A 23,882-nucleotide genomic window follows, 5' to 3' on the forward strand; every position below is an offset into this window, starting at 1 on the left:
CTACTGCGCTGCGGCCAATGTTAGAAGTGGAATGTTTCCTGTTAAGATTAATGTATTTTCTGGCCGTCTCTGGCCAAATGTAGCAAATGTTAGTTAATGTAATGAAATGAAGCGGGCGGCAATGTAACGGGTGAAGCCGCCGGCTTCAGCTCTCACTCCTCCCCCTGCCTCGCTCTCTCTCCTATGGGCAGCCGGGGGACACGCGTGTCCCAGAGAGTCGTTTGTCGCGCCAGGAAAGCAGAGCGGGGAGGCTGCAGACATTGCTTCTGCCAGCACCCGCTCTGCAGGAACGGCAGGATTCCCTGCCACGACGAATGACTCTGGGGGGACACGCGTGTCCCCTCCGGTTGCCAGTATTGTGGCCAGAACCCGAAGTGACCGGCCAGAACCCGAAGTGACCCCGAAGTGACTGGCCAGAACCCGAAGTGACCGGCCAGAACCCGAAGTGACCGGCCAGAACACGAAGTGACCGGCCAGAACACGAAGTGACCGGCCAGAACCCGAAGTGACCGGCCAGAACACGAAGTGACCGGCCAGAACACGAAGTGACCGGCCAGAACACAAAGTGACCGGCCAGAACCCGAAGTGACCGGCCAGAACACGAAGTGACCGGCCAGAACCCAAAGTGACCGGCCAGAACCCGAAGTGACCAGCCAGAACACGAAGTGACCGGCCAGAACCCGAAGTGACCGGCCAGAACACGAAGTGACCGGCCAGAACCCGAAGTGACCGGCCAGAACCCGAAGTGACCAGCCAGAACACGAAGTGACCGGCCAGAACCCGAAGTGACCGGCCAGAACACGAAGTGACCGGCAGAACACGAAGTGACCGGCCAGAACTCGAAGTGACCGGCCAGAACACGAAGTGACCGGCCAGAACCCAAAGTGACCGGCCAGAACCCGAAGTGACCGGCCAGAACACGAAGTGACCGGCCAGAACCCGAAGTGACCGGCCAGAACACGAAGTGACCGGCCAGAACCCGAAGTGACCGGCCAGAACCCGAAGTGACCGGCCAGAACACGAAGTGACCGGCCAGAACCCGAAGTGACCAGCCAGAACCCGAAGTGACCGGCCAGATCCCGAAGTGACCGGCCAGAACACGAAGTGACCAGCCAGAACCCGAAGTGACCGGCCAGATCCCGAAGTGACCGGCCAGAACACGAAGTGACCAGCCAGAACCCGAAGTGACCGGCCAGAACACGAAGTGACCAGCCAGAACCCGAAGTGACCAGCCAGAACCCGAAGTGACCGGCCAGAACACGAAGTGGCCACACTTCGGGTTCTGGCCAAAACATATATATATTGGAAAAATAAGGAACAAAGTAGAAAATAAAACATTATTTTATCAGTTTTTACCAATCCCTGTTTAAAAATAAAAAGTGCAACTGTAGATATAACCAACATTAATTTTTTTATTTTTTTATTTTTTTTTTTTGGGGGGGGGGGGGGGGGGGGCTATTTCTCCTGTTTTTCACAAAACTTTATTGTCACGATTTATGGTGATCATATTTGTTTCTGGAAGAAGGTGGCATTTTGCTACAGCTTGTACTTTTACACTTTGGGGGACAGAAGTCCGGAGTCTGCCAAGTACGTCAGTCATTGCAATATCAGACACCATCAGAGCCCCACAATTCATTGTTCACTTTATGTAGCTTGTTTGTATTAAAATACACAAAGTGCCTGCCCTGCCTCATATATGCACCCAAATTATTAATATTATGTAGTATTTATAAAGCGCCAACATATTACGCAGCGCAGTACAGAGTATATTGTCTTGTCACTGACTGTCCCTCAGAGGAGCTCACAATCTAATCCCTACCGTAGTCTTATGTCTATGTATGTATCGTGTAGTGTATGTATTGAGGGCTAGGGCCAATTTAGGGGGAAGCCAATTAACTTATCTGTATGTTTTTGGGATGTTGGAGGAAACCGGAGTGCAGGGAGGAAACCCCAACTGACACGGGGAGAACATACACACTCTGTGCAGATAGTGCCCTGGCTGGGGTTCAAACACACACAGTAACACAGGAACGCAGTGCTGCGAGTTCTAACCACTACACCACCGTGCTCAAATGGTGGCATATGAATGACCAAGAAGACTAAATGTCTCAGCCCATGGCAAGTACCCTTCCAACAGTGGCTGCCCTAGGCATCTGCCTAAGGTGCCTAATGGAATGCCTGGCCTTGAATAAGATTCAGATTCCATCCAAAACTGAGATTCAGTAATCAGTGAATTAGATCATCTTGATCCGATTCATTTGGGCCATGAGATTCAGAATAGCCACTAAATATGTCCCCTCTAGCCCTCCCGCAACGGCGGGGCTATTGTTTCTAACCTGATGGACTAAGGTGAAATGAAACCCTAGACAAGGTAGAAGCTTTGACTTCCTGTAATGGCCCTACTTGTAATCTGAAGTGGGAGAAGGGTCAGGGAAAGTGGGGAAGCGAGCCCCCTTGATACCCACTGGGCCCTAGGCACCTGCCTATGTTGCCTTGTAGATGAGCCTGCTCTGTGGCTGGACTGGTACATAACAGTATCAGATACTGGAACCCCATAGCTATCTTACAGTAATTCCTCTCATCTGTTATTTTGTTTAGTTAGAATGATACATGGCACTGAGGGAAAAGTATATGTAGTCTCTGCTGTGATATGCAGCTCCGCCCTATATGGCAGGGGGAGGGGCTCTTACCATCCTCGTAGTTCTTCAGATAGTCGTCCGGTCCCGGCCCCCGGTGCTTCGCTGGGTTTTTAACGTTTTGGAACTGTAAGAAATCTGTCCTCCGACCGCCAAACCTCAGGAAGGCGGGAGCCAGTCCTCGTGCCAACGTCACCAGCCTCTTGGAGCTGCAGAAATAGAGGCGGAGTTTATTAAACAGTCTGAGACCCCCAGGCACCGAATAAAGTGGCACGACAGTCAAAACTTTCAATTAAAAAGGACAACTATCGTGAAAAATCATAAAATTCAAAATATATACAAATAAATGTACATTTCTAGCTGAGTAAAATGCACTACAAATTACTTTATTCCTACTTCGCTGTCACTTACAGTAGGTAGTCAAAGTGGACCTGAACTCTTGCACAGGACAGAAGGGAAACAGAGAGAAATGTACCCTGTGTGTATTTAGAGAGTTTAGCCTTTCTAAATAATTTGATCTCTCACCTGTGTCCGCTGGATGCCTCAGCAGAGCAGCTAATTTGTAAACACGGGGCCCCATATGCAATTCACTTTTTCTCCTGTGTTATCTCCTAGGAGTTAATTTTCATCTTCTCTTTAAAATAACTTGTCAGCATTTTACAATTCAAAAAGTACCTAAATGTTAGTGAAAAAGTAGATTCAAAATGATTTTGACTATTTTCTTGCTCGCTGGTGGTTTAAAAAAAAGCATTTTATGACATGGTATGAAAATATCAACTTGATGAAAAGTCAGGAGAAAAAAGTGAATTGCATATGGGCCTGGATGTTAACCCTTTGGCCCGGTTCACATTAACGTTCCCTGTCCGGATTCGCCGGGCCGGATCCAGACCGTATACTGTACAAACGGAATGTACGTTCCGCATAGCAATGTAAAGTCTATGCGGACGTTCACACGTGTCCGTTCCGTACAGTACGGAGCCGGACCGGATCCGGACTCCGGACACTTTTCCAACATGTGCTATTTTTTGGGTCCGGATCTCCGGCCCACGCACCCGGACCGGAGCCGGACCTGAGCCTGACAGCACCATCCGGAACACACAAACCAATGGGGAACGGAAGGCACAGAACACACTGCCTACAAACACCTGACGTTCCACCCCACTTCCTATGCGTATCCAAGCGGCCATTTCGGATGGGGACACATGGGCCAAGCATGTCTGGAGTGGAGCAGCAGTGACGTGCTGGAGATGTTGGCAGTATGTCGGAGGTGGAGGTCAGGCCTAAACAGTGGAGGACCTGATTCCACCGGTGCATCTTCTGCTGACCTCCCAGACCCCAACATTTTTATTTATTTGTATTCTCTTTTGCCAAATGGATCCGGATCGCAGCCTGATGTACACCTGATGCAACCTGACCGGATCGGATCCGGATCAGATCCGTACGGTTCCGATCCGGATCCGATCCGGATCTGGTCAGGTCATCCGGTCCGTTTGGCAGAGAAACGCAAGTGTGAAAGGGGCCTATGTCTGCTTCCATAAAAGCAGCAAGTAGACACACTTCAGATTTATTGCAGGATTTGTATCAGCTGTAACAAAGAAATGTTGTTGTTTTTTTTAAAGCTGACGCTTATCTTTTAGAAGAAAGAGTAAGTTCTGAGTTCAGTTCCGCTTTAAAATTTCAGAGATCTGTCAGGGTTTGGACTGGTCCATCTCCTCATGGGGGGATTCTCAGTTATGTCTTTATCGAGTTTCAATTGGTTTTATTAAGAGCTTCTTAAATTTTACAGTTTGCAGAATCACATGGACAAAGATCCAAAGTCATAGAGAAAAACAGATTGCATACTATGTATACACAGTTACAATCAATGCGTTGAGAATAACTATACAAATATGTCTCCTATCTAATTTTAAAGATTGTGCTGATGAAAACCGTTGTTAATGTTTAATCATGATGAAAACAAAGAAACCAAACTAGTTGAGGGTTTTATTGTTCCTGCAAGTGTAGTGAATGTAAGCTATAGAGAGTAGAGTACAATATGCTGTGTAAGCCTATGCTTTGGAAGTTTGACTTTAGGTTTATGTCCCAGTAGAAAAACCTTTAGGTACACAAATTTGACTCTGCCCACTTATTGACTCGTGATCTCGATCATGAGTAGAAACGGATATCCGACTTGAGTGCGGTTTTGAGTCGAATAACCACATGTAATCATGAATAACTAGTCATGATTCGCAATTAAAAACCAGCCGACTTTAATAGCAAAGCACCCTTACATGCTAGAAACACCAGATATGTTTAAGTAGAACAGTGGGAACAAGAGGAAAAAACATTTTCAAAAAGACCTTATAGTTTTTGAGAAAATTGAATTATAAAGTTTCAAAGGAAAAAAGTATACATTTAAATGCGGTCGATGACAGTTAATGTACTCATTTACCGCATTTAAATGTATACTTTTTCCTTTGAAACTTTAAAATCGATTTTTCGCAAAAACGATAAGGTCTTTTTTTAATCACGAATACCGACTAGTGATCACGAGTAGGGTAACGAGCGCATTCGGGATCAGCATTCATGATTGAGAGCCAATCACTGGCGATTACAACCTCGTGATCGCAAAAAATGGCTAATGATGAGCAGCACCACCTAGCAATCTGGGACCAGACTTTAGAGGCCAATGGGCATGTCCTCCATTTATGCATACTCATGGTTCCCCTAAAAAAAATTAACAAAAAGAGGGACACCGAGAGCCCAATATAGTGTAGTATGCACTGGTAAATAAAGGTGTATGGAAGGACTATGTGCAGTATACTCACAAGTCAGAGTCACCGCATAGGCAACCACTGTAAGGCTGGTTTCACAGTGGGACGTTAAAGTCCCACATTACAGCAGCCAGTAACGCAGCCAGTAACGCAGCCTAACTCACAGAACTGTAAAATCAATTGTGCTGTTCACAGTGCCCACGTTGCATTACATAGTAACGCAGCACGTTCTGGGAAAGTTCTGCATGCTGTACGTTATACTGGGCTAAGCAGCGTTAGACTGCTTGCACATGCTCAGTAAATCAAAAACATTTTTAGTAGAGAAATATATATATTTACATAGAAAGTGGGACAAAGTCCTGAAAGAGGGACAAATGAGGAGGAAAGAGGGACAGAGAAACAGGGCTCCAAAAGAGGGACAGTCCCTCCAAAAGAGGGACAGTTGGGAGCTATGCAGACAGCATCTCAACAGGGAAATAAACAGCAATAAAAAAACAAGATGAGATCCCATCTTCCCTGCTCCAGATCCCATCTGTCTTGTAGTGCATTAGCTGCACACCACAGACTGACAGACAGAGATTGACAGGAAAATGATGACCATTATCAAATCACTGGAACGTCCTGTTATATCTGCTAGTGAATGGTACATATAAACCGTTATTGGAGGGAATTCATAATCTGTTCAAGGTTTTCTAAATATGTACATTAGCGGGATTTGGCCTAATCTTATTATTGAGAAATAGCTTCCATATATAGTTTTTATTTATACAGTGTGTGTGGATGGGGGCTGCTCTGCGGGGTCTGCGCTCCCTCCTCAGTCAGGAGATCCCGGGGACAGCTCAGTCTTCCTGTTACAGCAAACCGGAAAATAAAAGCTTCTCTTGCCTGATCTCCTGTCTCCCATCTTCTATGTATCTCAATAACTTTGTGTAAATAAAGACTAGTACACACATCCAATTTTGATTGGCCAATGTACACAGGAGCACCGCAGGGGTGTGTTCTGTCCCCTCTCCTGTTTCACTGTACACCAATAACTGTACATCATCTGCCAACTCTGTAAAGATCATCAAATTCGCGGCCGATACCACTCTCATCGGCAGGGAGGGGGAATACGACTAACACATCGATATAGAGAGAATCTGCAGTTGGTTTGAGGACAACAAGCTCATTCTTATTGCAGCCAAAACAGTGGAACTGATCTTGGACTTCAGGAGACAACCCCCCCCCCCCCCCCCTACCCCCACGCCACAAGCAGTCCGCATCAATGAGATTGAAGTCTCCAGGGTATCTAGTGTTAGGTTTCTTGGAACATCCTAACTAGCGACCTAAGGTGGGGACAGAAGAAAGTTCAGCAGAGATAATTTTTTCTACGCCACTTGAAAAACTTCGGTATGCCAAGGGAGCTGCTGTCCACCTTCTACACTGCCACTATTGAAGCCACCCTCTGCTCTGCCATAATCGTGTGGTTTGCAGGAGCAACTGCCAAGGGATAAGTATAAGCTTCTAAGAGTTATCAGCTCAGCAGAAAGGATCATCGGCTCTCCTCTGCCATCTCTAGACCTCCTTTATACCGCTAGAATGAAGACAAAGGCAAATAGGATCTCCCAGGACACGTCCAGTTTTTTCAGGCTCCTTCCATCAGGCCGACACTACAGAGCCATTTGCCCAAGAACTAACAGGCCTAGAGACACCTTTTTTTCCCCAAGCAACCCTCCTGGAGAACTCGGGCCCTCTGTGGTACTCTAGTCCCACTCAGCCCAAATATGCCCAGCCGAGGCACACCGGATCCCAGGCCAGCTAATAATCCAGCCGTCACCCTGATGCACTACTATTAACAATCCTTCTCAAGGGGCTGAGGGATGTTACTAAATATGCACACCATGGTGGAGCTCATGACCTGCCCACAAGCTAATTGCATGTTGTACAACTTCGACTGTTTCACTGTGTGTTGCTTGCCTGTCTTCTGCTTGTATCTTACTGTTAACGTCTTGTCAATTCTGTCTTTACTCTGTTGCCACTGCCATGTGAACCACAACCAATTCCGGGTACGACTTCAGTCGCACTTGGTGAAATAATAAAGTGATTCTGATTCTGATTCTACCACTTCCATGTTGTACGAGAGCTTACCTACACAGCTTACCTACACAGCTTACCTACACAGCTTACCTACACAGCTTCTTACCTACACAGCTTACCTACACAGCTTACCTACACAGCTTACCTACACAGCTTCTTACCTACACAGCTTACCTACACAGCTTACCTACACAGCTTACCTACACAGCTTACCTACACAACTTACCTACACAGCTTACCTACACAACTTACCTACACAGCTTACCTACACAGCTTACCTACACAGCTTCTTACCTACACAGCTTACCTACACAGCTTACCTACACAGCTTACCTACACAGCTTCTTACCTACACAGCTTACCTACACAGCTTACCTACACAACTTACCTACACAACTTACCTACACAGCTTACCTACACAGCTTACCTACACAGCTTACCTACACAGCTTACCTACACAGCTTACCTACACAACTTACCTACACAGCTTACCTACACAACTTACCTACACAGCTTACCTACACAGCTTACCTACACAGCTTCTTACCTACACAGCTTACCTACACAGCTTCTTACCTACACAGCTTCTTACCTACACAGCTTACCTACACAGCTTACCTACACAGCTTACCTACACAACTTACCTACACAGCTTACCTACACAGCTTACCTACACAGCTTACCTACACAGCTTACCTACACAACTTACCTACACAGTTTACCTACACAACTTACCTACACAACTTACCTACACAGCTTACCTACACAACTTACCTACACAGCTTACCTACACAGCTTACCTACACAGCTTCTTACCTACACAGCTTACCTACACAGCTTACCTACACAGCTTCTTACCTACACAGCTTACCTACACAGCTTACCTACACAGCTTACCTACACAACTTACCTACACAGCTTACCTACACAGCTTACCTACACAGCTTACCTACACAGCTTACCTACACAACTTACCTACACAGCTTACCTACACAACTTACCTACACAACTTACCTACACAACTTACCTACACAGCTTACCTACACAGCTTACCTACACAATTCACCTACACAGCTTACCTACACAGCTTACCTACACAGTTTACCTACACAGCTTACCTACACAACTTACCTACACAGCTTACCTACACAACTTACCTACACAACTTACCTACACAACTTACCTACACAGCTTACCTACACAATTCACCTACACAGCTTACCTACACAGCTTACCTACACAGTTTACCTACACAACTTACCTACACAACTTACCTACACAGCTTACCTACACAGCTTACCTACACAGCTTACCTACACAGCTTACCTACACAGCTTACCTACACAGCTTACCTACACAGTTTACCTACACAGCTTACCTACACAGCTTACCTACACAACTTACCTACACAGCTTACCTACACAACTTACCTACACAACTTACCTACACAACTTACCTACACAGCTTACCTACACAATTCACCTACACAGCTTACCTACACAGCTTACCTACACAGTTTACCTACACAACTTACCTACACAACTTACCTACACAGCTTACCTACACAGCTTACCTACACAGCTTACCTACACAGCTTCTTACCTACACAGCTTACCTACACAGCTTCTTACCTACACAGCTTACCTACACAGCTTACCTACACAGCTTACCTACACAACTTACCTACACAGCTTACCTACACAGCTTACCTACACAGCTTACCTACACAGCTTACCTACACAACTTACCTACACAGCTTACCTACACAACTTACCTACACAACTTACCTACACAGCTTACCTACACAGCTTACCTACACAGCTTACCTACACAGCTTACCTACACAGCTTACCTACACAACTTACCTACACAGCTTACCTACACAGCTTACCTACACAGCTTACCTACACAGCTTACCTACACAGCTTCTTACCTACACAGCTTCTTACCTACACAGCTTATCTACACAGCTTCTTACCTACACAGCTTACCTACACAGCTTACCTACACAGCTTACCTACACAGCTTACCTACACAGCTTACCTACACAGCTTACCTACACAACTTACCTACACAGCTTACCTACACAACTTACCTACACAACTTACCTACACAGCTTACCTACACAGCTTACCTACACAGCTTACCTACACAGCTTACCTACACAGCTTACCTACACAACTTACCTACACAGCTTACCTACACAGCTTACCTACACAGCTTACCTACACAGCTTACCTACACAATCTGTTCACAGTATTCTAAGTCTGTTGACCCTGATAATACAAGAAGGTGATCAAATCTGTAAGTTATTGGTCAATCAAAATTGGATGTGTGTACGCAACATTACCTACAACTGAGCTGACCAAAGCTACAGAATGTGTTGTCTCATAGGCATGGGGAAAATCCATCTTGTTCTGAAAATTGCATGACTTGCAGAGCTTTCGGCATGTACCCACGTAGCAACTTCTTGTGCAATTTTTCCCACGTTCTGTGATTTTTCTGTGCCATTCGCGATTTCACACTGTGGGTATGTGTGCCCAATTAAACGAACAATGTCTTGCAACCTTGAACCTTCACTGCGGATCTGATCTTTAAGATTCCCAACGACTCGTTGGAATTCTTGTTCGCCCCCCTCGTGTGTATTTCCGTGTTCCCATGGTAGGAAGATATATTGGGGAATGCTCATTCATCGGGTTGCGTCGCCATGGGATCCCCGATCCATCTGTTAGTGAGTATGTAGCTCAACAATGCTGTAGTAAAATTCATCATTAACAGATACTAAAATGATCTCTGGCTGTAAAATGATCTCCGACTGTATGCTTGTTCTAGAGAGGCACAACCAGGTCAAGCAGTCATTCAGCACTGTTGCCATTCACAGCTCTTCAGCGTAAGCTATCCAGTGCGATTGACCGGATCAGTTGATTTTGGACCAAATTCGATCGATTGTGAATTGGCTGCGGCATTGATTTGTAGCAGATATCGATGGGAAAAATCAACAAGTCCACCTTTGTCATTTGAGCTATAAGATCTGACATATTTATCCTATAAAGAGGACAAATCCTCTACAGTTTACATCTTCCTCACCATACTGGACATGTGAGCCATTTCACAATCTTCTGTTCCAGATACACAGCAGGTGAGGAATACAAATGACCTGAGAATCCTTATGTGGCATAACACAGTCTGCATTTCACAAACTGTTACTCCTGATAAACATGTACAAGTGCTGTCCTCCTCGGGGGTCAGAGATCGAACCCTCCGATGACCGTTCAGGGCCGAATGCCCCATAAACCCACAAGTACTTGTTTACGTGCTGAAGCCTCTGATTTTCAGAGACTCGCCGCAATAAAAACATGTTCCACCGTAATATATTATTAAGTAACAGTGTGTTTCGCTGTATCATTATTAAAGGACAACTGAAGTGAGAGCTATATGGAGACTGTCATATTTATTTCCTTTTAAGCAATACCAGTTACCTGGCTGTCCTGCTGATCCTCTGCTTCTAATACTTTTAGATCAGGCGTTTCTGACATTATTGTCAGATCTGATGAGATTAGCTGCATGCTTGTTTCTGGTGAGATTCGGACACTACTGCAGCCAAATAGATCAGCAGGGCTGCCGGGCAACTGGTATTGTTTAAAAGGAAATAGATATGGCAGCCTCCATATTCCTCTCACAATAGCTGTCCTTTAAGCATTTATCTAGAGCTGACAGTGATATATAATCTACGCTGATGAACAGACCCACAGAGGAGCTCACAATCTAATGTCCATACCACAGTCCAGGAACAGCTTTTGGAGGGAAAGGCAATTAATATGTATTATCAATATGTATCTTGGATGTGGGAGGAAGCAAGTATGGGGAGAACATTCAAACTCCATGCATATAGTGTCCTGGCAAAGATTTAATTGGTGAGCTGAGGTTATATATATTAGAAAATTAGTTCCTCTTGGGCATTTGCATGTTCATGACTAAAGCCTCGTAAACAATTTTATTTATAATTGGCCAATCACTGACCAATGTTACCACCTCCATGTAGTATGCGGACTTACCTACACAATCTGTTCACAGTATTCAATGGGCGGGCCTGATTCACTATTCGGTGCTAACCTAGTTAGCATGCCTTAAGGCTTTGGACGTGCTGACTAGGGTGCTAAGTAGTTAGCACGCACCAAGCTGAATCAGATCACGCGCAAAGTCCTGTGCGCAAAGCTCTGCACGCGCAAAGGCCGGTGTGCGAGAAACGTCGCATAGGGTGCAATGAAAACCGCGCACCCTGGGCTTGATTCACTACGTAGTGCTAACCTAGTTAGCACGCCTAAAGGCTTTGGGTGTGCTAACTAGGATGCTAAGTACTTAGCACACACCAGTGAAAATTAGATCGCGCACAAAGTCCCGCACGCAAAACTTTGTGCGTGCACAGTGTTAAGGTCGCACCCAAAACGACCTTATAGGCACATCGGGTGCGCTGTTTTCGTCGCACCACGATGCAACGTTTCACACGCACCGCACAGTGCACGCACAAAGTTTTGCGTGCGGGACTTTGTGCGCGATCTAATTTTCACTGGTGTGTGCTGAGTACTTAGCACCCTAGTTAGCACACCCAAAGCCTTTAGGCGTGCTAACTAGGTTAGCACAGCATAGTGAATCAAGCCCAGGGTGTGCCTTTTTCGTTGCATCCTATGCGACGTTTCACGCGCACCGGTCTTTGAGCGCGCAGAGCTTTGCGCGCGGGACTTTGCGCGCGAGCGCTAATTAGCACGCGCAAAGAGGTTTTAGGTGTGATAAAGGGCTTTTCAAAAGCGTGCTAACTGTTAGCACCGCTTTGTGAATCAAGCCCAATATCTGTTGACCCTCATACTACATGGAGGTGGTAAAATTGGTGAGTGATTTGCCAATTATAATTGAAGGTGTGTGCCAGGCTTTACCCTTAAAGGGGTTCTGTGGGGATTTTTTAAAACAAAAACTGACACTTACCTGAGGCTTCTACCAGCCCGCTGCAGCTGTCATGTCCCCCGCCGTCCTCTACCATCCTCCATTCCCCGCCGCCGGTCACCGTCTAATTATTTGTGTAACTAGATGAGTGTAACCGAGCCTGCATGGCTACGGACGCGCGCATCCTAGCTCACGCTTGTGTCTCCGGGAGCTTACTGCGCAGGCGCAGTACAAGAAAACTTTGTACTGCACCTGCGCAGTAAGCTCCCGGAGAAGCAAGCGTGAGCTAGGATGCGCGCGTCCGTAGCCATGCAGGCTCGGTTACACTCATCTAGTTACACAAATAATTAGACGGTGACCGGCGGCGGGGAATGGAGGATGGTAGAGGACGGCGCGGGACATGACAGCTGCAGGGGGCCGGTAGAGGCCTCAGGTAAGTGTCAGTTTTTGTCTTAAATGTTTTTTTTTTTAAAAACACAGAACCCCTTTAAGCCTGGTACACACTTTCAATTATGATTGAATTGAATTATGAAAAACAGCTAATAAGATCTTTTGATGATTTTGAAGATGATTTTAAGCTGATACATTAGTTACATAGTTAGTTTAGTTAAAAAAAGGCATCCGTTCATGAAGTCCAAAGAGCAAAAAAAAAATAATAATAATAAAAAACACCATCCTGACCCCGCACATATCACGGATGATCCAGAGGAAGGCGACAAACTTTACCAGGCCTGGGCCAATTAGCCTTAAAAGGGAAAAATTCCATCCCAACTCCAGATTGATATGGCTCTATAGGATAAGCTATGTAAGGCTCATAGGGCTTGATTCACAAAAGCGTGATAACTGCTATCACGGCAATTATCACGCGATCTGCCGCACGTGAAGGTTTGCGCGCATAAAAGGATTACGTTCGCATGTAAAGGAAGGTTTGCGTGCGATCACATGCGCGTTTCATGCGCGTGATTGCGCGCAAACATTCGTTTACACATGAACGTAATTCTTTACGCACGCGGCAGATCGCGTGATAACTGCCGTGATAGCAGTCATAACGCTTTTGTGAATAATGCCCATAAAGTGAACTTAGCCTTAAAGAGAATCTGTATTGTTAAAATCACACAAAAGTAAACATACCAGTGCGTTAGGGGACATCTCCTATTACCCTCTGTCACAATTTTACCGCTCCTCGCCGCATTAAAAGTGGTTAAAAACAGTTTTAAAAAGTTTGTTTATAAACAAACAAAATGGCCACCAAAACAGGAAGTAGGTTGATGTACAGTATGTCCACACATAGAAAATACATCCATACACAAGCAGGCTGTATACACCCTTCCTTCTGAATCTCAAGAGATCATTTGTGTGTTTCTTTCCCCCTGCATCTCTCATGCACTGAAGTTTCAGGCTGCTCCTTTCTTCCTGCAAACAGCTCTGCCTGTGTCTGTAACTCCACAGTATGTGAAAGCCCAGCCAGCTCAGAGGACGATTTATCCAGCTTGTAAAAGAGAAGAGAGAAGCTGCCCTTATCTAAATAACACACAGGCAGTGTGCATAGAGGGGCCTGGAAGGGGGAGTTCATAGCAGAACCACAACACTGAAGAACTTGGCAGCCTTCCAGACACAGGCTGACAAGTCTGACAGGGGAAAGATACATTGATTTATTACAGAGACTGTGATAGCAGAAAGTGCTGCAGTAAGCCAGAACACATTAGAATAGCTTTTGGAACTTGTAGGATGATAAAAAACAGGATGCAATTTTTGTTACGGTGTCTCTATAAAGAGACTCTGTAACACATTTTTCAGCCTTAGTTCTTCTATCCTATAAGTTCCTATGCCTGTTCTAATGTGCTCTGGCTTACTGCAGCCTTTCCTAATTGCACTGTCTCTGTAATAAATCTTATCTCCTTTCCTCTGTCGTGTCTGTCGGGCTAAGGCTTGAATGTGTGGAATGTGCAGGGCTGCTTGTGATTGGATAGAAGCGATACACACCCTCTGCAGGCCCCCTGCACACTCTGTATGACTCACACACTTTGTTTATGTGAGCCTATCACAAGCGTGTTAGTTTGTTTGTAAACACTGCCTAAAACTGGCAATTACAAGCCAGGATTGCAGCAGAGAGTGGCAGAAACAGCACAGAGGGGCACAGGAGAAAATAAGGAATAGAATGGTATGCTTTTTAGCATAAGAATATTAGAGTACAGATTCTCTTTAAGGTGGCCACACACCATACCATTTTTTAAATATCTGTTCAATTTAAGAATTACAATCAATTTTTCTGATTGTAACATTTCAAAAATAGGACCAATGTACCACACACATGTTACATTTTTCCCCAATTATGATAAAAATGATTGGAAACACTGAGAAAATTGCTAGGGTGGGTATATTAACCATTTCTGCCACCCGGACATGAAGCTCACGTCCGGGCGGCTGCTCTGCTGCGGTGCCACGCTTCGGCACGATCGCAGGCGCGCCCCTTTCCCCCCCGCACTGTCACCCGGTAGCCCTGGGATCAATGAACGGGAACATGGTTCTCGATCACCGATCTGTGTCCCCAGCAGAAAAAGCGAAGCGCTCTTACAAGAGGCTTCAGTCTTTTTGCACTTAAACATTTCTGCATCCCCCTTGTGCTTCCGCTTAGCGAGAAGCACAAGGAGGGAAAACAAAATTCAAGGTGGCCATCTTGTGGCCAAATAGTAAAACTACATTTACATATTTTTTACATTACAATTTACACATATAATAACATTAAAAATTAACTGTTTATTTCCCACACCAAAATATTACCCAAATAAAATTTTTAATGGAAAAAAAAAATTACAATAAAAAAAAGAAAAAAAAAAAAGACATAAATAGTTACCTAAGGGTCTGAACTTTTTAAATATGCATTTGAAGAGGGTATACTACAAACATTTTTAAAATTATAAGCTTGTAAATAGTGATGGACACAAAATGGAAAAAATGCACCTTTATTTCCAAATAAAATATTGGTGCCATACATTGTGATAGGGACAAAATTTAAATGGTGTCATAACCGAGACAAACGGGCAAATAAAATACATAGGTTTAATTATGGTAGCATGGATTATTTTAACGCTATAATGGCCGAAAACTGAGAAATAATGATTTTTTTCCATTTTTTCTTATAAATCCTGTTAAAATGCATTTATAAAAAAATAATTCTTAGCAAAATGTACCCCCCAAAGAAAGCCTAATTAGTGGCGGAAAAAAACAAGATAAAGATCAATAAATTGTGTTAAGTAGTAATAAAGTTATTAGCGAATGAATGGGAGGTGAAAATTGCTCTGATGCATAAGGTGAAAAATCCCCACGGGCTGAAATGGTTAATAAATTGACAATCTAACACACACCACACAATCTTTAGAAAAATTGAAGAAAAATTTCGAGCATTCCGGATCGATCATAAAAACCGGGAAATCTTATCGGATTTTTTAGTCGAATGAAAAAAAAGCTTTGGATTTTTTCCGGGAGATCCGATCATATTTATTGAATTGACGTAAAATTGGATCATTTTATTGTATTGTGTGTGGCCACCTTAATACTACCTACCCCCAGCCCTCTGGTCCTTTTTTATACCTCTATGATGCTGCTAAAGACTTTAGCTTTTTTGGTACAGAAGTCCTCTTACTCTCCATGTGTTAGAGATTATATTACCACATCACACGTCCCCAGCAGGACTGAGAACAGCTCGATGTTATGTTAGCATTTGGGACAGTCTTTATGGCAGGCAGAGTTTCTGCAGAGGTTATGGTACATGCTGTGTCACAACAAGCAGGCGTCTGGATGGCAGATGCCCCCTGGTGGCTTCTCTGAGGCCTCCTGCCAAGTGTGGCGACACTGCCCAGCAGATGCCTCTGCCATTTGTCCATGGCATCAAGCAGCATCTGTCATCTCAGAAGCTGTACATCTTCCAAGGCAAGTCACAGCTGAATGGAAGGATCACTGTGGGGACATTGGATAAACCTTGGGGAGGCGTACATTTGAAAAAGTTGCGAGCTAATTTAGGTGCGACGTTAAATAACACTTTTACTAGCAAAATCAGTAAATAACAATTTAAGCACAACGTTAAATAACAAAAACAGTAAAACAAATAATAATAATTTAATTGCGTTATTACATTATCAGTACATTTACCGATAATATTGAACCTAACTGTAACCTGACCTCTCCCTACTCTCAAACAGAAACCTCCCGCTGGTAGTGCCTAACCCTAAGTTCCCCCTGTGGTGCTTAACCCTAAGACCCCCCTGGTGCTGCATAACACTAAGACCCCCCTGGTGGTGCCTAACCCTAAGACTCCCCTGGTGGTGCCTAATCCTAAGACCTATCTGGTGGTGCCTAACCCTAAAACCACCCTGGTGGTGCCTAACCCTAAGACTCCCCCTTGTGGTGCCTAAAGGTGCATACACACGCACGACAGCAGCCAACGACGGGTCCGTCGGCACCTCCCGCTGGGCGGGTTTTCAGCAGACTGGAGTGCATGTGTACACACTGTCGGCGGACTGATAAGGCTGTTCCTGAACCATCCGCCGGGCGTGTATGCACCTTAACCCTAAGGCCCCTCCTGGTGGTGCTTAACCCTGAGACCCCCCTGGTGGAGCCTAACCCTAAAACAACCCTGGTGGTGCCTAACCTTAAAGGGAACCAGAGACGTTGGGGGGAAGCTTTTATACATACCTAGGGCTTCCTCCAGCCCCATACGCACGGATCGCTCCAACGCCGCCGTCCTCTGCTGCCTGGATCCGCCGGTACCGGGTCCCGTCATTGCCGCGAGTCGGCCAGCGCCGGCGGACACGGCCGATTCTCCGCATCACACGGAGCTCCCTCTATACAATTACGCATGAGGCTGCCTACTGCGCAGCCGCATGCGTACGGGTATGGAGGGAGCCCCTGTGATGCGGACAATTGGCCGTGTCCGCCAGAAGTGATGGGACCCGGTACCGCCGATACAGGAAGCGGAGGATGGCGGCGTGGGAGCGATCCAGGCTTATGGGGCTGGAAGAAGCCCCAGGTATGTATAAAAGCTTGTACTATTTTTTATTAAGGTTCCTCTCTGGTTCCCTTTAAGACTCCCCCTGGTGGTACCTAACCCTAAGACTCCCCCTTGTGGTGCCTAACCCTAAAGGTCCGTACACACGCCGGACTTTAGGCAACGACGGGTCCGTCGTTGCCTAAAGTCCGGCGTGTGTACGGACCTTAAGACCCCTCCTGGTGGTGCCTAACCCTAAGACTCCCCCTGGTGGTGCCTAACCCTAAGACTCCCCCTTGTGGTGCCTAACCCTAAGACCCCTCCTGGTGGTGCCTAACCCTAAGACCCCTCCTGGTGGTGCCTAACCCTAAAACCTCCTAGTGGTGCCTTCTATATTATGGCTTTCTATATAACGGCTTTCTATATTACGATAAATAACAATTGCGCCCACATATATCGATAAATAACAATTGTGCCCATTTTTGGCTGCAACTTTTTCAAATGCTCCTTTGGGGAGATCCTGCCACTGAGCACACATAAATGGAGCGGCAAATTGGTAATGTATGGAAATGTCACTGTTTGGGGAATGTAACAGTGGATGAAGGTAATTTTGGTGAAGGTGACATTGGATGAAGATAATTTTGGTGAAGATAACGTTGGATAAAGATAATTTTGGTGAAGGTAACATTGGATGAAGGTAATTTTAGTGAAGGTAACAGTGGATGAAGGTAATTTTGGTGAAGGTGACATTGGATGAAGATAATTTTGGTGAAGATAACGTTGGATAAAGATAATTTTGGTGAAGGTAACGTTGGATGAAGGTAATTTTGGTGAAGGTAACATTGAATGAAGATAATTTTAGTGAAGGGAACTTTGGATGAAGATCATTTTTGGTGAAGGGAACAATGAAAGACCATAACATTTGGTGAAGGCAGTAAAGGGATGAAGATATTGGGGAGGGTAACATCGGATGACGATAACATCTGAGCAAGGTAAATGGACGATAATAACTTTTGGCAAAGGTAACAGCGGATGAAGATAGCTCACCACATGTGGGAGGACGTCCCACAGAGATTATTTTGCCAGCAGTAAAGACGCTGGCATCACTGATAAATGTAAGGATATTAATCAGGTTATTGGTGTCAGTATCCATAGTTTTGTGACACTGGGACCACCACATCGTGATTGCATTGTCATTGAGATGAATGGGTGTGTTCATCTACCATCCTTTACAGTCAAATACCGTAGTTTAGTCAAGTGCCACAGTCGAATTAGATCTCCCGAACACTACATATAGCTACTGGTGTCGGTGGTGTTCGTTGTTACAGTCTATCCACCTAGGCTCAAATGCGTTGATGAATCGAGGCAAACAATGTCAAACCCTTTCCTGAGTGGTGGCTGAAAAGCATTTAGTCACAGCAAAGCGAGCCGCCAGCAGCCGTCTGAGTGAACTGGCCCTTATTATATATGTTTATTTGCAGCTGTCTGTGCCACTCTTCAAACATTTATCCTCTTCCTATATGAAAATGTATCACAGATGAGGATTCAAGACAGCAAAAAAAATCCAGAGGGGAGACATGGCAGCACTTTCAAACAGACGTTATACCTGAATGATCAATCTGCATGGATGTGCAGAGCTCCAGGAACTGGACAACATTACACACCTAGCACTCACTACAGGCAAAGGGGGGTGTTAGCTTCAGTAAATAATGTATGCACAGATTATTACCTAATAGACTTCCCCATGGCGATGACGGACCCCTCGGGGAAGGCCTAACACTAGTCTAGCAATAAAAACATAATATTCCTCGTGCTGCTAATCATAAATGGTATACACAAAAATCATAAATGGTATAAAAAAATCCAGAAGCAGATAAAAAGTAAAATACCTTGGGGTTGATTCACTAAATCGTGCTAACGCATAGCATGACCGTGCTGTGCGTTTAACGTGCATTGTAACACGCGTAAAGTTTTATGCGCGCTAACAAAAGTGTTTGTACGTTATCATGGCACAACACGCGCTAAGCCGTAATTACTTTAAACTAGCTGAGCCCAGATTTATTGGAACCTTTTCACTTCTGCACACATTTTTATAGTTTTGTTGTGGATTAAGATTTTAGCTTAACTTGACTGCCCAGGATAGGACTGAACTCTGTGCTAAGATCTGGGCAACTTGGTACAAATTCAGGGATACAAAAGGCTTAAAGCATGTGCTTGAGGCTGGGTTGGAGACTCTTAGCTTTTTGCCTTCGATTAGTTTATGTTGTTCTCTCTGATTATCTAAGGATCATGTTTGTGAAAAACTGTAAAATTTAATATGCATATTTATAAGAAATTCATTTTTTTCCAAGAGTAAAATGCACCATAAAATACCTTTCTCCTATCTCATTGTCACATTACAGTAGGCTGTAACAATCCGACAGATCTGACAGGTTTTGGACTAGTTCATCTCCTTTAGGGGGATTTCTCAGTACCTCCTTTATTCTTTACAAAAACACTCTATGAAAAGGATCTACCGTATATCAGGAGGCAGGCCAGCCTCCCTACTCACTTGCATGCTATTCTGGCAGTTGGGCTGAGCAACTGCTATTCAGTAAGTGATTTTGAAAATTAAGAAAACCCAGAGAGTGCCCCATGAGTAGATGGACTAGTCCAAAACTTGTCAGGTCTGCCAGATTTTTGCTGCCTCCTGGAAGTGACAGCGAGTTTGGGAAAAAAATTATAAAGCATTTTATTCTGCAACAAATGTACATTATATATATATATATATATACAGAACTCTTATTATCAATCCCTTGCATTGAGACCACTATATGAGGTGTTGGCTGTTTATACAGCTGGATTTTTGTTCAGTATTTCATTTTGCTGGTGCATTTTCATGCTCAGTAGCCCCTATTTGGTTATATTTGCAACTTGTTTATTTTTGATACTTTTGATATATGCTGCTGATGTGTCTTGTGATATGTACTAAGCTCATTCACTAGGCTGTATTTGTTGTTGTTTCCTTGTTGAATTTATTGCTCAATAAAACTTTGATATAGGGTGTGAGCCTTTGAACAGGGTTCAAATCCTTTTGTAAAAAAGTAAGGAGTCTATGGGCAAGGCACTGGAATGAAATAGAGGAGCAGTGAAATTAGGGCACCTGGGAATAACCAATAGTAGAAAATCTGTACTTTACTGATATTCTACTATTTTAGAGAGGTATTTTTGCGACCGTAAAATATTGGTAAAATGTACCAATATTTTGCTACAGCTACGCCTAACCCTATTCTCACACAGACCCCTCCCTCTATGATACCTAACTCTAACCACTCCCCCTGAATGCCTAACCTTAACCACCCCCTACTCATGCCTAATCTTAGGGTCCGTCCTGACTTGGGTGATTAGCGGACGATACCCGGACGATCTCACTGCTGCCACTATGTCACTAACTGTCCTCAGAGGAGTTTATAGTGCAATCCCTGCCATCATGTCACTAACTGTCCTCAGAGGAGTTTATAATGCAATCCCTGCCATCATGTCACTAACTGTCCTCAGAGGAGTTTATAATGTAATCCCTGCCATCACTTCACTAACTGTCCTCAGAGGAGTTTATAATGTAATCCCTGCCATCATGTCACTAACTGTCCTCAGAGGAGTTTATAATGCAATCCCTGCCATCATGTCACTAACTGTCCTCAGAGGAGTTTGTAATGTAATCCCTGCCATCATGTCACTAACTGTCCTCAGGGGAGTTTATAATGTAATAATGTTAATAATGTAATTTATAATGTAAAAAAAAAAAATTGGCCCTAGACTACAAGTACTTACACTTCATAATATAGACATATGGCAATGTTAGGGATTAGATTGTGAGCTCCTTTGAGAGACAGTTAGTGACAAGATATATATATACACTGTACAGCGCTGCGTAATATGTCGGCGCTATATAAATACTAAATAATAATAATAATAATCCCTGCCATCATGTCACTAACTGTCCTCAGAGGAGTTTATAATGTAATCCCTGCCATCACGTCACTATTGTCCTCAGAGGATCTTATAATGTAATCCCTGTTATCACGTCATTAACTGTCCTCAGAGGGTTTTATAATGTAAAGCTGGCCATACACTGGCCCGATTTGCCGCCGTTTCGACAGCAGATTCGATCACTGGGATCGAATCTGCTGCAAATTGTTCGCGCTACACGCCAAATTTCGATCCATTTCGCCCGATCCCGTCGATCGCTCCGTGCGGAAAATTACCGTCGATCGCCCGCGAGTAGGGAGCGCGTCGCTAGCGGCGTTCGAGTGCCCGACGACTGACGCAATAGAGTGGCAATACATTACCTGCTCCGCCGGCGCGACTCACCCCGGTCACCGCTGCTCCGTCTCCGCTCTGGTCTGGTCTCCGGGTCCAGCATGCTTCACTTCTTCTAGCCCGGCAGGAAGTTTAAACAGTAGAGGGCGCTCTACTGTTTAAACTTCCTGCCGGGCAGGAAGAAGTGAAGCATGCTAGACCCGGAGATCAGACCAGAGCGGAGAAGACAGCGGAGACCTGGGGACTGGAGTCGCGCCGGCGGAGCAGGTAATGTATGCGGGCATGCGGGCGGGGGGAGCGGCAGCACCACCACCACCACCACAGATTGTGAACGGTTTCAGGCTGAAATCAATTCACAATCTGTTTGCAATAAAGGCAGCCATACGATCCCTCTCTGATCAGATTCCATCAGAGAGGGATCTATCTGTTGGTTGATTCTGATGGCAAATCGACCAGTGTATGGCTACCTTAACTGTCCTCAGAGGAGCTTATAATGTAATCCCTGCCATCATGTCATTAACTGTCCTCAGAGGATCTTATAATGTAATCCCTGCCTTCATGTCGCTGACTGTCCTCAGAGGATCTTATAATGTAATCCCTGCCATCATGTCACTAACTGTCCTCAGAGGATCTTATAATGTAATCCCTGCCATCACTTCACTAACTTTCCTCAGAGGAGCTAATAATGTAATCCCTGCCATCATGGCACTAACTGTCCTCAGAGGATCCTACATTCTAATCCCTGCGGTCAGTGGCATAGCAATAAGGGTGGCAGAGGTTGCAACCACATCGGGGCCCTTGGGTCAGAGGGGCCCTCCCTCAAGTACAATATTAGCTCTCTATTGGCCCTGTGCAGGAAATAATCACTTCTATAGATGCTTTGAATATCGGTAATCATTAACAAGCTGCTCTCCATTCCCTACTTGCACCTCTGACACTGTATTTGCTATTGGCAGGGATTGCTATGTATAGAGTGCTTGGGGGTAATCAGTAACAAGCTCCTCCCCATCCCCCTCTTGCACCTCTGACACTGTAGTTGCCATTGGCAGGGATTGCTATGTATAGAGTGCTTGGGGGTAATCAGTAACAAGCTGCTCCCCATCCCCTTCTTGCACCTCTGACACTGTAGTTGCCATTGGCAGGGATTGCTATGTATAGAGTGCTTGGGGGGTAATCAGTAACAAGCTGCTCCCCATCCCCTTCTTGCACCTCTGACACTGTAGTTGCCATTGGCAGGGATTGCTATGTATAGAGTGCTTGGGGGTAATCAGTAACAAGCTCCTCCCCATCCCCCTCTTGCACCTCTGACACTGTAGTTGCCATTGGCAGGGATTGCTATGTATAGAGTGCTTGGGGGTAATCAGTAACAAGCTGCTCCCCATCCCCTTCTTGTACCTCTGACACTGTATTTGCCATTGGCAGGGATTGCTATGTATAGAGTGCTTGTGGGTAATCAGTAACAACCTGTTCCCCATCCCCTTCTTGCTCCTCTGACACTGTAGTTGCCATTGGCAGGGATTGCTATGTATAGAGTGCTTGTGGGTAATCAGTAACAAGCTGTTCCCCATCCCCTTCTTGCACCTCTGACACTGTAGTTGCCATTGGCAGGGATTGCTATGTATAGAGTGCTTGGGGGTAATCAGTAACAAGCTGCTCCCCATCCCCTTCTTGCACCTCTGACACTGTATTTGCCATTGGCAGGGATTGCTATGTATAGAGTGCTTGTGGGTAATCAGTAACAACCTGTTCCCCATCCCCTTCTTGCTCCTCTGACACTGTAGTTGCCATTGGCAGGGATTGCTATGTATAGAGTGCTTGGGGGTAATCAGTAACAAGCTGCTCCCCATCCCCTTCTTGCACCTCTGACACTGTAGTTGCCATTGGCAGGGATTGCTATGTATAGAGTGCTTGTGGGTAATCAGTAACAAGCTGCTCCCCATCCCCTTCTTGCACCTCTGACACTGTAGTTGCCATTGGCAGGTTTTGGTGCGCCGTATCAATTGTTATGTATAAAGTGCTTGGGGGGGTCCCGTTGTAAAACTTGCACCGGGGCCCACTGCTCCTTAGCTACGCCACTGCCTGCGGTGTGTGTGTGTGTGTGTGTGTGTGAGGGGGGGGGGGGGGGTTAGGACGCTATTGGTCCGGGGGCAGCTGGTGATAGTGGGCCGTGGGCGGTAAAAAGTGCAATTCACAGCT

The 23,882-nt window shown here is 45.1% G+C and overlaps 1 protein-coding gene across 1 annotated transcript in view; it reads right to left on the reverse strand.

The window, feature by feature from the left end:
• The window catches only part of HPSE2 (heparanase 2 (inactive)), a 419,309-nt gene that overhangs the window by 385,372 nt on the left and 10,055 nt on the right, over positions 1–23,882 (reverse strand). Inside the window, exon 2 of the mRNA XM_068257797.1 lies at positions 2,691–2,845. Coding sequence (XP_068113898.1) covers positions 2,691–2,845 — 155 coding nt within the window. The remainder of the gene's footprint in view (positions 1–2,690; positions 2,846–23,882) is intronic.

The sequence above is a fragment of the Hyperolius riggenbachi genome, chromosome 10 (assembly GCF_040937935.1).
Source record: "Hyperolius riggenbachi isolate aHypRig1 chromosome 10, aHypRig1.pri, whole genome shotgun sequence".
NCBI lineage: Eukaryota > Metazoa > Chordata > Amphibia > Anura > Hyperoliidae > Hyperolius > Hyperolius riggenbachi.